This window comes from Theobroma umbraticum, unplaced genomic scaffold, assembly GCF_002168275.2.
Source record: "Theobroma umbraticum cultivar Fairchild unplaced genomic scaffold, ASM216827v3 scaffold_4.1, whole genome shotgun sequence".
Taxonomy (NCBI): Eukaryota; Viridiplantae; Streptophyta; class Magnoliopsida; order Malvales; family Malvaceae; genus Theobroma; species Theobroma umbraticum.
The window spans coordinates 6555493-6570953 of record NW_018397258.1 but is presented as its reverse complement, the minus strand read 5'-3'; the positions used below and the strand labels follow the sequence as shown (position 1 = coordinate 6570953).

Below are 15461 nucleotides of genomic sequence, written 5' to 3'. Positions count from 1 at the left end.
AACTGCAGCCTAGTTGGTAAAATAATTTACTCTTTTTGAACATCTCAACTCACCCACAGACAACCACCGTGATCAAGTAATAGAGGATAAATTTCCACTGCCTTGATAATAATTCCTTGCTTTTTCTTTTGGTTATACATAGCTCTGCAATTATGACACACTGAATCAATTATATATAGAGCATGCATTATTGGTTGTAAAATTTCAGTTGAGCAATACATCTTCTGTTTGTTGCAGCTAGCCTTGCAGGACGCCTTCAATGGTTTCCATTCAATAATTATCCGACCTTCCAGGTTCAGTTGTTTTAGTTACATGTAGACATAGTACTGGTTAGACTTAAACCACACAATTAAAAAGCAGTTTATATCCTAACATTTCACAACTCTCAACCCCTTCAAATTAAATTATTCAAAATAGTTTTATACAGATATTAACTTTTGAGATGTTCTCTAATCTCTAATTATATCAAAACCTTCAAATAAACTACTGTAATATTCACAAGTTAACACCTATACATGTCTCATTAATTTCCAGGATTAGTACAAATGAGGTTCAACCGTACATATGTGCCAAAATAAAATTAAAAGAAATTATTATAGTTTTATGTTGCTATAAAGAGGATTTAGCACATATCCCTGAAACAGTATTCCTGAAGATGATCCTTTGCATGCGTCCGTTCAATTGCAATTATTGTTGAAGTTGTACTACTCGGAATGGTCGTTAATGAATAGTTTAAATATATCTATATATTTAGTAGATCACCTGCCTGGCTGGCTGGCTCTAGTAGACTCTTTTTGACTCAACAAAGTAAATAAATATTGTCAAACATTTGCCTTCTGTGGACTCTTGATGAACAACAAGAAGCACCAGTTGGAAACAATACCCATGCCACCATGTCTCCTCCATATCTCTCACGCACACGTGTGCCCCCCTCTCCTTTTGTGTGCGTGTGAACTGCATGTTTGATGTATGTATGTATAGATTATACAGAGATTATGATAAGATCTTGTCTGCTGGGGTTAACTTTCTGCTTTCCAATCTCACCTTGTCTTCTTCTTCCTGCACAATAACGACGAAATTCAACTATCTACATATACAATAACTAGACGTGTTGTTTCTCTTTCCCCCAAATCACTTTACTAGACGATTTCAGTAGATATATAAAGCGTGCCATAAGCTATGCTCCCGACTTCTCAGTCTTGACCATGGAATCCAAAGTACAGACGAACCGTACCCCACAAATACATTGATCAAGCAAGCATATTTTCCGGATCTGTTCCTAGCCCAATTAATAAAGCGGAGAAAGTGACTGGTTACCGGATGAAATTTCTAGCATACATGGGCAACATGTCATTCAGATGTTGGAAATCTTTTTGGTGCGGGGGTATTTGTTTGTTTCTGTGTCGATTGAAAAAGCGGAAACCCCCGGTTTTATGTAAAAGCTACTTAAATGGAGATTAGGGATAGAGTTAGAATATTTTTAAAAAGAAGTCAAATAGAAAGAAATTTTATATATAATTTAACTATTATTTATCTAAAAAATTAAATAAACTTTAAAAATATTATATATAAAAATATATATATTAATTATAATGATGATGTTATTTATATAAATAATTTAATAAAATTATAAACAAAATCTCTCTCTTTATGTGTAAAAGTGAAAGAGAAATAATTTTTTAAATTTAAATAAATTACTTTTTTACTTTGTGTGTTTTAACTCTCCGCTGTTAATTAACATATAAAGTTATAGAATTGAATTATTGACATATAATATATTATAATAGGTTATTAAATTAAACAGTTAAAATATAATATGTTATGATATGTTTAAATTTATATTAAAACTTGATTGATTTGGATTAATAGACTCACTTTTAGTTTTTTTTTTTAAATTTGATAGGCTTAACATATTAATTTAGAATTTATTGGTTGAGCTTACCTAATAATATGCTAGCCATAATGACTTTAATTTTATCAAAAAGTTTGAGAAATAAAAAATTATTTTAAAACCTATTAAAAATAAATAAAATAAAGTAATTATATAAATAAAATTATATTAAAAATATAATTATTTTATTCTATCAATTTATATGTATATCTTTATTACTTAAGATTTGTAACATACATACTCAAATGAATTGGTTATTCTGAAAAAAAAAATATTGATAAAATTCTAAGTAACAGTGCAACACCATAACTTATATTTGAAAATTATATAATAATTTATTTATTTTTAAAAATTAAATCAAAGAAAAAAATTAACATAATAATAAAAAAACACATGACAAGTAGAAGATAAAATTTACATATGACATAATAAAAAAGAAAAAAATATAATTGATATTCCATAGAAATTTGTAAAAGAAAATATATAGAGATTTAAAATATATAAAAAAAATATAAATATAAAAATAATATAAATTAAAAAAATTTAAAAAAAACTTTAAAACTAAGTCAAGCATATAAAATTATTTTGTTAGTTTTTATTTTTATTAATTATTAAATAAAAAATTATTTTAGAAGCTATTAAAAACTTTTATAAAATATATAAAAAATTGTTAAAATTTTGGGGGCCATGGCCCCCAATCCTATAGGGAGGCTCCGCCTCTGATGGGGATTTTGCATTATCTGTAAGGAGTGTCACGAGATTCCACAAAACCTTGAGATATGGAACAAAAAGTAAAACAAAGAACCGCTGAAAACCACATTTTTTGTTTCTTCTATTGTACATACACATTGTCCAGCTCAAGTTTCACCATTCTGCTTCCTTTCCTGCTTTTTCCAATTAGCTTTCTTATCATGTGCTGCAAAGCCACTAGCTAGCTAACCATGCGATGGGTGGGGAATAAATTTGGCCATGTAATTTTGGATTTGTTAAATCTGTAAAGAAACTGGTTGTGTATTTACTATTTAATTTATCTGTATGCGTTTTCATTATGTTGGGCATGGGTATTACGAGGAAAACAAAAAAGGTCGAGACAGGCATGGTATAATCTCTGTGGTTGTGGTTCAAGTAGTCAACTCTGAATAAAAAGTCTTAATAATGACCTTGGGAATCCGATTAACCATGTTATTCCGTCCATGGAATCATTGAGATTGCTGAAAAGAATTGGGCAGCACTGCGAGGAAGAAACTGATCTCCGCTGAATAACATAGATTGGATTCTTAGTTTATGCCCTCCAAGTTCACCACACGGGAGCACTTGGCACCCATGCGGGGGCTACGGATCGTGGTTCTATAGACCTCGTGTGCAATCTTCTACAGTCGATTGATGCACAACTAATACACCAACTTCGGAATTTCTTGATCATAATATTTAAATGGATTAACCCTTTGTTAAGATTTATTAGACGTAGAACATCATGTGAGCAGGTTGTAGTTTGACTGGCAAGATCCTTTTGGGTCTCAAGCCAACTGGCATTAAGTCAAACTATAGGAGAGTATCTAGACGCAAGATAATCTTTGGTGTTAAAACAATTAATGCAGCGTAGACCACAACTAACCCCAAAATCAAGCTGGGTTGAGTGGCTCTTAGCGACAAAAACAATTCAAACAATATTTGTTTATAGTAGTATTACTTAATAAGTACAGTTGCTTTACTGGTTCTTTTTCTGTGTGTGTGTATATTGGGGGGAGAGACCTTCTTAGAACAAGAGTGAATATAGCTCCGGTACTAGTGGCAGTGACACTGGACAGTGCGAGTCACGTGGCAAGTAGATGAGCTAGATGGTATATAAAACAGTCATATTTGTGCACAGAGGTGGAGCCCGTGAAGGTTGTGGAGAAGGGGGCTAAGGATGGTGAAATCCTTTTCACTGTTTCCGAGACAAACACCTGGCAATGGTTCGATGTGATTGACTTTTTTGTCATTTTCGTGTGTGTAGAGAGAGAATAGGACTCTTGTACTACTCACAAGGAGAAAGCAGGGTCCTGCTGAGAGACTGAGAAGGATATTATAATAAAAGGACAAGACTCCTGAGCAGTTGAACATGGCAGGAAATGCGCTGGTGGGAGAATCTGAAGGGGGCCATGTCTTTAGGAAAGACCGCGGGAAGGTTCTCATGCCTATTTTCTACTAGCATTACTGGTTTACACCGCCGACAACTACTTCTTTGTGCATGGTAAAGGGTCTTTTAGTGGTACAGCTGCCGTATGTGTTCTGATTTTTTTTTTTAATTTATGCCTTTTCAATTTGCAAGATTCTCATGATTCATTTGCCTGTTTGTTTCCTTGTAAGAAAATCAGTAAGTTGTCCTGACTCAAAAAAAGTTGCGTCGTGAGAAATAGTTGGCTGTATATGGGCCTGCCCTGTTCAGCTTCAACTTAGGTTGGTTTACCACTTACATCCTTCGTCTTAGGGCCCAACTCCCTGATGGGAACAGCACCCCACACAGATTGTCTCGAGACCCAGAAACAAAGAAAAGAATCCCCACAATCTTCGTACAAATATGGGACGTTCAAGTTTCACATCATACACTTCCTTCATACCACTGTTTGAAACTTGTACATTCCATGGGGTGGCATCTTTGACCTCATAACAGGAAGGCCTGTTTCAAATTAAATGCCTATTTATGGAACCAAGATGAGATCATGATTCATGACCATAGGCATAGCAAGAAGGGATGCTGCAGCTGGCTCTTAATCAGATTAATAATCTTTCCTTTTTTATTATGTTGTTGGACCCTAAAGCAAACATACAGTGAACACCTTACAGTTTACCTGATTTGACGTTGGGCAGAAATTTATTTACATTGCATGTATCAGATTTTCGCGATTCCATGATATGAAGATTTTGCTCATCTCTATATTTTTACCATAGTTCCGCGGTGAGATGAGATAAGATAAAACGCCCTGGCTCCTCACAACGTGACTCAGAAAAGTAGAAGAGTGCCTACTATGGCGGAGAAGTGAAACCAGCCGTCTTTATCTTGCTTCGTCGTGACCACAGCTCCTGACCAGAAGTTGGGGCGCGTGGTAACTGGCATCATAAATAGAGAAAAAGTCATCCACCAGAACTTAATGCCGCTTCTTTTACAGTATTTTAAATACAAAACATTGTGATATTATTTCCTTGCCAAATGCAAAGAACTACTACGTACAACCCGTATTGCAAGATTGTTTATCTGTTTCCACCTCATTTGGAAGACCTTCGAGATCTAAATTCCCAAGAAGCTTGGCCCAATGTATCACGAGAGGGAAAAAAAATGAAGAACATATGCACAGCTCATAGGATTGTGGGATTGTCAGTTGTAGTCTGGGCTGAAATCATTATCCAAGGCTTCAAAGAGTGTTTGGAAATGTTATTGAGGATTTCATGGCACGTTTGCTATGGAGGAATAGTAGTCATATCCTTATTCTTTTCACATTTTATTCTTTAGTTTGGTTGGTTTTTGAAATCCCTAAAATTTTGGTTTAGCCATTCCTCACCCCTCCATGTTCCTCGCTTTTTCATGATTATGGAATACAATCAAAAATTTATTGAACAAAAATGTCTTTATTTGTTGAAAATAATTACAACTTATAAATAAAAAATGAAAAGAAATTAAAATAATAAATTATATTAATAATTTATAATTAAATTATTAATATTTAAATTTTTAATGAAAATAAATAAAAAGAAATTAAAATAACAATTATATTAATAATTTAATTATAAATTATTAATATTTTAAAATTTTACTGAAAATAAAAATTAAAAGATTAAAAAATATATTTTTATATTATAATAATGAGTAATTTTGTCTAATTTACTAAATTATAACAAAAGGTAATTTTATCATTTTATTATTCCCTAATTATTTCAAAACTAATCATATCAACCAGACATCAGAACGAGTTATAATAACAATTCTTATTTGTTCTATTTTATAAACTATATCACAAAATAACTATTTTATTTTATGGCATTCTTATTCTATTCCTATAAAATAACTACTTTATTCTATTATATTTTATTTTGCAAACCAAATATACGGTCAAATAACATTTCTATCTCCAATTTGTACTGGCCAAAACCAAATTGGGTTAAACTAAAATTAATCTGGCTCTTATTCAAGTCATTCGAGCCATTTAAGTTCAATACTATACTTTAACGAGGTATCCATCTAAAATAGGGGTTAATGAGTGGTTTGATCTTGTGAAATCCTTGTTTTATGCACATGCAAATGAGGTGGATTTTTTAAAATTTTTCAATAATAGGTAGATGTTAAGATGGTGAATAATTTCTTAACAGTCCATTCAATTGACACTTTTACTGTTGCTTTTTTTTAACTTTTATTTAAAAATTATTTGGATAAAAGATTAAAATTTGTAAATTGAAATTTTGATAAATAACCAAAATATATGATTCTATACTCCTAGTTCTTTTTATTTTGTGTTGATATAGTTTTACTTTAATACTTGTTTTTTAATACATGCATTGCATGTGACTAATTTAATGCGTAAATGTCATAATTATAACCATAAAAATAATAAAATTGTGAAACATGATGAGATTAATTTTTAATTAATTAAAAGGGTAAAATACACTAATACCTTCAATTTTTAACCATAATTTTACGTAAGTCTATTAATTTTCAAAACGAACACTCCACCCCAAATGTGTAAACGACATTAATGTCTAAATATAAAATATCTAAAATGTTATTCTTCTTTTTTCACTAATTTATTTTCTTTCTGGTTGGCCAATAATGCTCCTTTACACCAACCAACCACCTCGTGGTTGTATTTAGCTATGAAATGCTAAATTTGGCCTAATCTCCCCAATGGAGCACCAAAACGTGCTTCTCAAAAAACATTGAGATGCATGCTCCCTTACTAGATTTGGTACTCCTCGGCTAGATCTGGTTGCAAGATGGCAGACCGGTGAAAGGTGAGATTGATTTTTTTTAAAAAAATTATAATTAGGTCATTTTAAAAATTAATCAAAAGTAAATTTATCCTTTTAATATTATCACATCATCAACACAAATAGGAATATTAATGGTTGACTAACGACTTAACTTTTGTGTTTAGCAAAAGATATTTTTTTGAAGTGAAGTGTTCATTTTAAAAACTAATTGACTCGTATAGAATTATGGTTTAAACTTGAAGGTGTTAGTGTATTTTACCCGAATTAATATTTAAAGTAGAAAGACATACAAATATATTTAAGCAAAAAAAATGTGTTTTCATGAAAATTAGATTTTTTTTTTTTACATAACCAATTCTATATATAATTTAGACTAAATTATTGATTATCCAGTTCATTCTAATTAAAAGGGAGATTCAAGTACTAAACATACATTTCACTGTAGTTATGAAATTTAAAAGAAATTTAGAACCAAAATTTTGTAATCGATCCTTTCTCATTTAACTTGTTAAAGAGTTCAACTCAACTACTACAAATATCTTGTCAAGGTTAAGCTGTAACCCTTTTTATCTTTCAAAAGTTTAGAGATAGGACGTCTAACACTACTTTTGTGGATCAAAATATAACGTCTTCATCTCTCAAGAGTTTCAATGTTTGGTAATCTATAAAAAAACAAAGCCTCTAGTATGTATTGCTTAATGAATACAAGATAATATCAAATATGAATGAAGGCTCGAGTGATATGAAAAACTTGAAAGAATGTGAAAAAATTTGCTTTAAACTTGTGTCTTGTGCCTTGTTTCTTCTCTTATCCTTTTGCAAAGATGACTCAAGGATGGTGTATTTATGCTTGCAAATCACACTAGAATCATTGCATAGTATTGAATGAAAAAGAGTTGATGCTTTGCTGAAACTTTAACTTCATTAGCACCAATTGATACCTTGGATTTGACCCCCTCTTTCATGGGATTGGTCTTTTCACTTGAAATTCAACAAAATGTGAAAGGGGATCAATCTTTAGCAAACAGCAAGGGATCCTTTAGTTTATGTCCAATATGAATTAATCCCTTAACTTTTGGGATCAACTTTTATAAGTCTTTTTGAGGTTTTTTATTTTTTTTTATATTTCAATGGGAGATGTTATATTAAAATTTTAAACCTTATTCATTCAAGAACTATCTTTTTTTTTTCTATTTTAATGTAATTTTAAATATTTGAAAATATATGAATTAATTATCAAATAAGTTTAAATACAAACTTTAAACTTAGTGTAAATATGTTTATTCATTCATTATATTAATAATGAACAGTTGAAATGTTACTCACAATATATTTAATCTTTCTATTTTAAACTTTAATATTTTTGAATTATTATGTCACTATTGACCAAATGTACAATAACGTCTGTGTGTGCTCGTGGCAAATTCTTTTTGTCTTTATATTTTTTTCTCTTTTCACAAATTAACTTTAAAATCCAAATTGAAGCGCAAGTTGGCAGGAACGCAAGTTAATATTAAATTCAAAGTTAAATTGGCGAGCGTTTTGCTTTTCCCAATTTATCATTCGAATCATCTAATGAAAAATATTTTTCGTATCATTAATACAGTTATTTGATTGTTAAGATGATAAATAGGAGATTATTACAAAGCAGTTATATCATTTGATTTTTACAAATTTGAGATCAAAATAAAGAATTGACATAAAAATGGATAAAATCAAAAATGATATTTCTTACAATATTTAATCACGTATCTATAACTATATATAAAATGAAGCCTTTAGTGCCTTATCTTTGCACCATATGAAACGATAGTTTTGTATCCTGTGGAGTACTAATTGATTGGCATGTGAGTTAGTTAAGTTTGGAGGCTTCTAGGTAAGGGTAGAGTTGATCAACTTTTATTGACAGGGTCAAAGATGAAAAAGAATAATATATAAAATATAAATAATTAAATATGATATATAAGATTAATAACTTGATCTCATATAATCAATATTGTTTAAAGACTAAATACTCAAAAATAATTTCTTTCAAGTAAATATAAAACGTAAAGCACATAACAAATATCGTATATAATCATAACTAATAAAAAAATGGCATGATGGTGAAATTTTAAACAACAACTCATAATGCAACATTACAACTCATATTTAAAAATTACATAATAATTTTTTAATAAATAAAATCATCAAAAAAAAATTCACATAACACAAAAAGAAAAAAAATGATAAGTAAAATATACAATCACATAACAAAAAAAAAATGATTGATGGTTCATAAAAATTTGAAAAATAAAATCTATAGAAACGTAGAAGATATGATCAAATAAAATTAAAAAATAAATATAAATAATAATATAAATACAAAAAATAAAAAAATCTCATATTTGAGTATTTTATTTAACTATGAGTGCAATATAGCCATTCACACAATAACTTTTAGATAATATTAGTTTATAATTAAAGTAAGTTATAATTTTCAAAAAAAATTATATTTCATAACTTTTTTAACACAATACTATAAAAATATTCATATTTATCAATTACGTACGATACTCAAATCTTGTATTTATGTGTATTCAATATAAAAATATCAATATTTATCAATTGTATAAGACATTCAAAATAAATATTTTTATATTTTTATTTTATTATAATTATTAGTAAAATTTATTTAATTTATAAATAAAAAATTTAATTATGTTGAATTGTTTCATTAAAAAATATTGTTTAATTTTAGTAATTTTGAATAATTTAAATATTAATATTTTAAAAACATTTAAATTAAATGTCAACATATTTTTATTTTTTTAATATTTATTAAAGATATATTCCTGAACATAATAAAAGAGTTTTTTTGTTTTCTGGATCAATGGTTATTTTTTTCATTAACCCTAAGATGTTTTTAGATTTTTTCCCTACTTTAAAATAAGAATAAGTCTTAAAAATGTTTTTTAAAAAATATTTTACACAAAAAAACCCAATTTTAAAATCCAAACCGAAGCCCAAATTAGGCAGGCGCAAGTTAGCATTAAAAAAGGGCGGGAGCGCAAGTTTTGAAAACAGTTGGCGGGCTCCCTTTTTCCCAATTTCTACTCCACCAAAACAATTTACCGGTATAAAACCCAAAACTGAAACGCGCTTGTTTTGAAAAAAACAAATCTTCCTCCCTATTTTTCACTTTTCCAAGATTACACTCTTCGTTTCTCTCCATTCTTCCTCTGGATTTCTCCAAATGGATCACCAGAAGAAGCCCCAAACACGAAGAAGCTTGAAGCGGAAGTTGGAGCAAGATCTTGAAGAAGGCAAAGCAGATCGCTGCAAGGTACCGGTCGTCGAATCTCGCCTTACTCACCAAGATCTCCTTCAAGAGGTTGGCCTTTACGTCGGCCTTCTCAACTCCACTCTCTCCTTTTCGAAAGCCGATCGCTCCGCCGCCAAACGCGCCACTCACTTCCTCTCCGAACTCGCCAAGAACGGTATATTTCAAATCTCCATTTCTGTTGTTTTAGCAGTAGTTCGTTTAGAATGTTACAAAGATTTCGGTGTTTATTTTATTATATTTTCTTTGACGATCGCAGAGGATATTGTGAATTTGATTGTGGAGTGTGGTGCGGTTCCTGCACTGGTAAAGCATCTTCAAACGCCACCACCGTTGAGAGAAGGCGACGCGATGCCATTGGAGAATGAAGTGGAGAAAGGAAGTGCGTTTGCGCTTGGACTACTCGCCGTCAAGGTTGGATTTAAGACTTTTAGTTACTTGATTTCGGTTCAATTATAATGTTGTTCTTTTCCCCACTTACATTGGTAGTTACTCTGTTTGCTATTTCATGTTAAGTAGCCAGAGCATCAACAACTCATAGTTGACGCTGGGGCTCTGCCCTATCTCGTGAATCTGCTAAAAAACCATAAGGATGGTTGTAATTCTCGAGCAGTCAATGGAGTTATAAGGAAAGCTGCTGATGCTATAACAAATCTTGCTCATGAAAATGCCGGCATTAAAACCCGCATCAGGTTCGCTTGTTTGGATATCTCTTCTCAATTTTCATACTATTAATTATCACATATTTAATGGTTCTTTTTCTATATGTTTAGGATTGAGGGTGGAATCCCACCGCTTGTAGAGTTGCTTGAGCATCATGATATAAAGGTGCAGAGGGCAGCTGCTGGGGCCTTAAGGACCCTAGCATTTAAGAATGATGAGAATAAAAATCAGGTAAAGTTAATCTTTTCCAATATGTCGTATTATTTTGGTGCTCTATTGTGCATTTGAATATGTTTTGCAAATTTGCAGATTGTTGAATGCAATGCTTTACCCACCCTCATACTAATGCTGTGCTCTGAGGATGTTTCTATTCATTATGAAGCGGTTGGTTCTCATCTAACTGTTTATATCTGAAAACACATGTTTTGGAGCTTTGTTCCTGTTATAAACTCACATAAAGGGTGTTCAGGTTGGCGTGATTGGGAACCTTGTCCACTCCTCTCCAAGCATAAAGAAACAAGTTCTTCTTGCTGGAGCACTGCAGCCTGTTATTGGATTACTTAGGTGATCCTGAGTTTTACATTAGGTTTTCTTTTTTGCTTAGGAGAATCATGTCGTTTATTAGTCTCATAATATTTTTAGTTTTAATCGTATTGCAAGTACACGCTCATTCTAAAATGTTACTTTGCCAACAGTTCTAGCTGTCTGGAGAGCCAAAGGGAAGCAGCTTTACTAATAGGTCAATTTGCTGCTGCTGATTCTGATTGCAAGGTCTGTTAAGATCTTGGTTCTAGTTTGATACTTGAATTGTGCTCATAAGTGAAGGATATGGATTATTATTTGTTGTTGATTGTCTGTTTTAGTTACATTTTTACACAGGGCTTATGTGTTTTCTTGTTAAAAGTTATGAAGATGGAGATCTTGCAGGTTCACATTGTCCAAAGAGGAGCTGTTCCTCCTTTAATTGAAATGCTTCAGTCTTCAGACGTGCAACTCAAGGAAATGTCTGCATTTGCACTTGGACGTTTGGCCCAGGTTTGTATTTCTTTGCTGTTATTTTGTATTGGTTCGAACAGTTTATCTAGATAAGAACTTTAAGCATTATGTCTGTCGGTGGACTTAAATTATCCCATCAGTAATTTATTATCTTATGCTATATGAATATTTGTTTTAATTTCTTCCCCTAATGCTTAATAATAGTTATTTGAAGTATGTATTTTCTGTCCTAAAACAATTATTCTTTCAGGACACACACAATCAAGCTGGAATTGTGCAAAACGGTGGATTAGTGCCCTTGCTTAGGCTTCTTGATTCAAAAAATGAACCTCTGCAACATAATTCTGCATTTGCTCTATATGGTCTTGCTGATAATGAGGTAGCCATTGGTTTGTTATGATATATTGAACTTGAACTGCAGTTTTTACTTGCACTGGGAGTCTAGTGAAGTTTACATGTGGTTTATTCTGTAGGATAATGTTGTAGATCTTATCAGGACTGGAGGTGCTCAGAAACTCCAGGAAGGGGAGTTTATTGTCCAGGTCTGCTTTTTTAATTTCTTGTGCTTTTGTATATGCTGATGTTCAAGGTTATTGAATTGTTTCATTCCTTTTACATACCCATAGAATTTATAGTTAGGAGAATTATAAATGTTTCTAGTCCGTACATTTTTGATGGTTTGTTTTAGTCATTAAGGCACTGTGTAATACTTGCAGCCAACTAAAGATTGTGTGGCAAAGACATTGAAGAGATTGGAGGAGAAGATTCATGGACGAGTGAGTTTAATTATTGTTAACTCTCAACCATTTCATAGTTGTGTGCTTGCAATTTGGGTAGGCCTGTAGTTTGTTAAAGTTAGAAAGTGGCATTTATCCAACTGTTACTTACAAGTCATAGTTTTGGGAGATTAATGCATCATACTCTTTACAGGTACTGAATCACCTATTATACCAGTTGCGTTTAGCAGACAAGGCTGTTCAAATACAAGTTGCTCTGGCTCTTGCTCATCTTTGTGCCCCTGATGATCAGCAATATATTTTTGTTGACAATAATGGTAAAAATTTTTTGTTCCCATTCTTGTCACCACTTTCTGTTCTTGCAAAATGATTGGCTTTTGCAGTTTTTCTGTTTTTGAATTTCTAATTCTCTGAATGCACATCAATGTTTTCCAGGACTGGAGCTGTTACTAGGCCTTCTTGAGTCTACAAGTTTCAAACAACAGCAAGATGGTTCAGCAGCCTTGTATAAGTTGGCCACTAAGGGCAATCCACTCTCATCTGCAGATGCAGCTCCGCCATCACCAACTCCACAGGTAATTTGTCTGCTAGCTGGTCTATTGTGAGAACATTTTTACATTCAGTTTTGTTTTAAACTCTTCTGAGTATAGGATGATATGGATGCAGATTATTGGTTGCTTTTTCTTGAGAGTGGCATGAACAATTCGCTAGCAGGATAGGATTCTTTTTGTTATTATAACCACCTTTTTGTAGTTAATTTTTCATAATCTGTATCACTGTTATTATTCATATTTACCTAAAATTTCCTAAATTTCAAATTCTTTTGTCTAATTATTATTGTTTATAAGGTCATGGTTTATATATGAGGCTGGTGACTACTTTTTTTTGCCACCTTTTTCTTTTTAACATTAGATCCTACATAGCAGTAGTTTTTTATTACTTTAAGCAATGTAATCCTTGTGTGGCATTATTTTGCCTAAAAACTGATAAAAATTTGATGCTCTAGGGGTAAATCTTTACTAGCTTGGGATATGAATGATGCTAAAAATTTCCTTCCCGTTAGATTTAAGTGGTCTTCTCTTGTCTTTTATTTTTGGAATGCAGGTGTACTTGGGTGAGCAGTATGTAAATAATCCTACATTATCTGATATTACATTCTTGGTTGAAGGTATGGACATTTCTTATGAAATGATTTTGCTCTTTGCTTGTTATTATTCTTAATTCAGTTTAAATCTTTATATTTCCTCTTCTATATTAAGTTAAAAAATTGTTGCTTAAGTTGTATTCACCTGCAATTTGCATATTCTTCTTTCAGGTAAACGATTCTATGCTCACAGAATTTGTCTTCTTGCGTCTTCGGATACATTCCGTGCAATGTTTGATGGTGGTTACCGGGTGAGTTATACAATTCAAGTATATTTTTTTCATGATCTGTTTGTAACGTATGCTACTTTGTTGTCACCATCCATAGAAATAAAAGGCTTAACATAACTAACAAGATGGAAAAAGAAATCATAAGTTTGAGGATTACATCACTGGATAGTACAATAAATAATTTTTAATATTGTAGATGTGGAGTAACTCAAGGTATTGTATTAAGAACATGAAAATGGGCATTGCAGGAGAGGGATGCCAAAGATGTGGAGATTCCAAATATCAGATGGGATGTTTTTGAGTTAATGATGAGGTAGAATTTTGAATTTTCCCTTATAAGTATAAAATGAATTTCTTCAAACAACCTGAGTTGTATTATTCTGGTCTTGTGCTTCTAGGTATATATACACAGGATCAGTGAATGTGGAGATTGATATTGCTCAAGATCTTCTTAGAGCTGCTGATCAGTATCTTCTTGATGGCCTTAAGCATCTTTGCGAGTATGCTATATCCCAGGTGTGTTTTAGTGTGATAATTCTAGTACTTGGATTATGACAGATACATAAGCTGTTTGTTATTCTGATGACTGAAGAGAAATGGCTTTCCATTATCCTTCTTAAGGATATTTCTGTGGAGAATGTTACGCTGATGTATGATTTAGCGGAGGCCTTTAATGCCATGACGCTGCGGGAAGCATGCATACTTTTCATATTAGAGCACTTTGAAAGACTGAGTACCAAGCCGTGGTATGTTATTCCTTCCCTTCCCTTTTATAATAAGAGGACAAATTGTGTTTTGTTGTCCAAAAACTTGTCAGGCTATAAGCTGTTTCCACTTTCATGGCTCGAATCATGCAGGTGTGCTCGTTTGATTCAACGCATGGTTCCAGATATACGCAATTACTTTATAAAAGCACTTGCGAAGCCTGTGCAAATTGACGCAAGACAACTATAAATGATTTTGCCTTACTTTTGGACTAACATTAGAGTTGGAACTTGGAACACCATCTACACGTATAAATAGTTTAGGAGTTAGAAATTACAGGTCGATCTGATGTAAAGAAATTTTGCTGATAACCTGTGTATTTTGTTCACTGTAACTAATAACATCTCTTTTATTTGGATTAAGTAAAAAAAAAAATGAAAAAAATCATTCCAACCCCATACTTCTTTATCCTCCACTTTCAGTTAGGTTTATTAGCCATTTAAGCGTGTAAGTCCTGTGATTTGTGATGCAAACTGCCATCACGTCTCCTGGTTCTAACTCCACGTACCACAACAAATCTATTTAAATCAATGGGGACGGCTGCAGATTGATGAGCTTGGCTTTTGGGTCTCGCCTATGGCCTATGGGTCATGGCTGGAGCGTTAGTTGTGGGTAATAAAAGAACTGGCCAGCATTAGGTGGGCCGGTTCATGGCCTCACCCAAAATATCAATCCACTTATAGTTTTGCCTTTTTATGAGCTATCTTTTACTTCTTAGCCCAGTTCATCTATATCTTCATTCTCCGGTTGT

General features: G+C 32.1%; 1 protein-coding gene across 2 annotated transcripts; it reads left to right on the top strand.

Annotated features, from left to right (window-relative positions):
- Positions 1 to 10017: 10017 nt before the first annotated feature.
- Positions 10018 to 15270, top strand: LOC110413314 (ARM REPEAT PROTEIN INTERACTING WITH ABF2-like). Of its 2 annotated transcripts, XM_021424078.2 has the most exons (19): positions 10018 to 10332; positions 10435 to 10589; positions 10695 to 10867; positions 10949 to 11069; positions 11148 to 11222; positions 11308 to 11402; positions 11534 to 11609; positions 11766 to 11873; positions 12085 to 12213; positions 12308 to 12376; positions 12551 to 12610; positions 12765 to 12888; positions 13007 to 13146; positions 13676 to 13739; positions 13887 to 13966; positions 14194 to 14258; positions 14344 to 14461; positions 14567 to 14691; positions 14803 to 15270. In XM_021424078.2, exons 1-19 carry the CDS (start codon positions 10089 to 10091, stop codon positions 14897 to 14899), a joined length of 2118 nt encoding a protein of 705 aa, XP_021279753.1. In that variant the 5' UTR covers positions 10018 to 10088; the 3' UTR covers positions 14900 to 15270. The 2 variants fall into 2 exon arrangements, with proteins under 2 accessions (XP_021279753.1, XP_021279754.1); XM_021424079.1 differs by lacking the exons at positions 14567 to 14691; positions 14803 to 15270 and having other exon boundaries at positions 14142 to 14258; positions 14344 to 14462.
- The last annotated feature ends 191 nt before the right edge of the window (positions 15271 to 15461 follow it).

Coding starts and splice junctions, on each gene's coding strand:
- LOC110413314 (XM_021424078.2), top strand. CDS start 10,089: ATGGATCACCAGAAGAAGCCCCAAACACGAAGAAGCTTGAAGCGGAAG. Junction 10,868..10,948: donor GGCATTAAAACCCGCATCAG/GTTCGCTTGTTT, acceptor CTATATGTTTAG/GATTGAGGGTGGAATCCCAC. Junction 13,967..14,193: donor TGTTTGATGGTGGTTACCGG/GTGAGTTATACA, acceptor TGGGCATTGCAG/GAGAGGGATGCCAAAGATGT.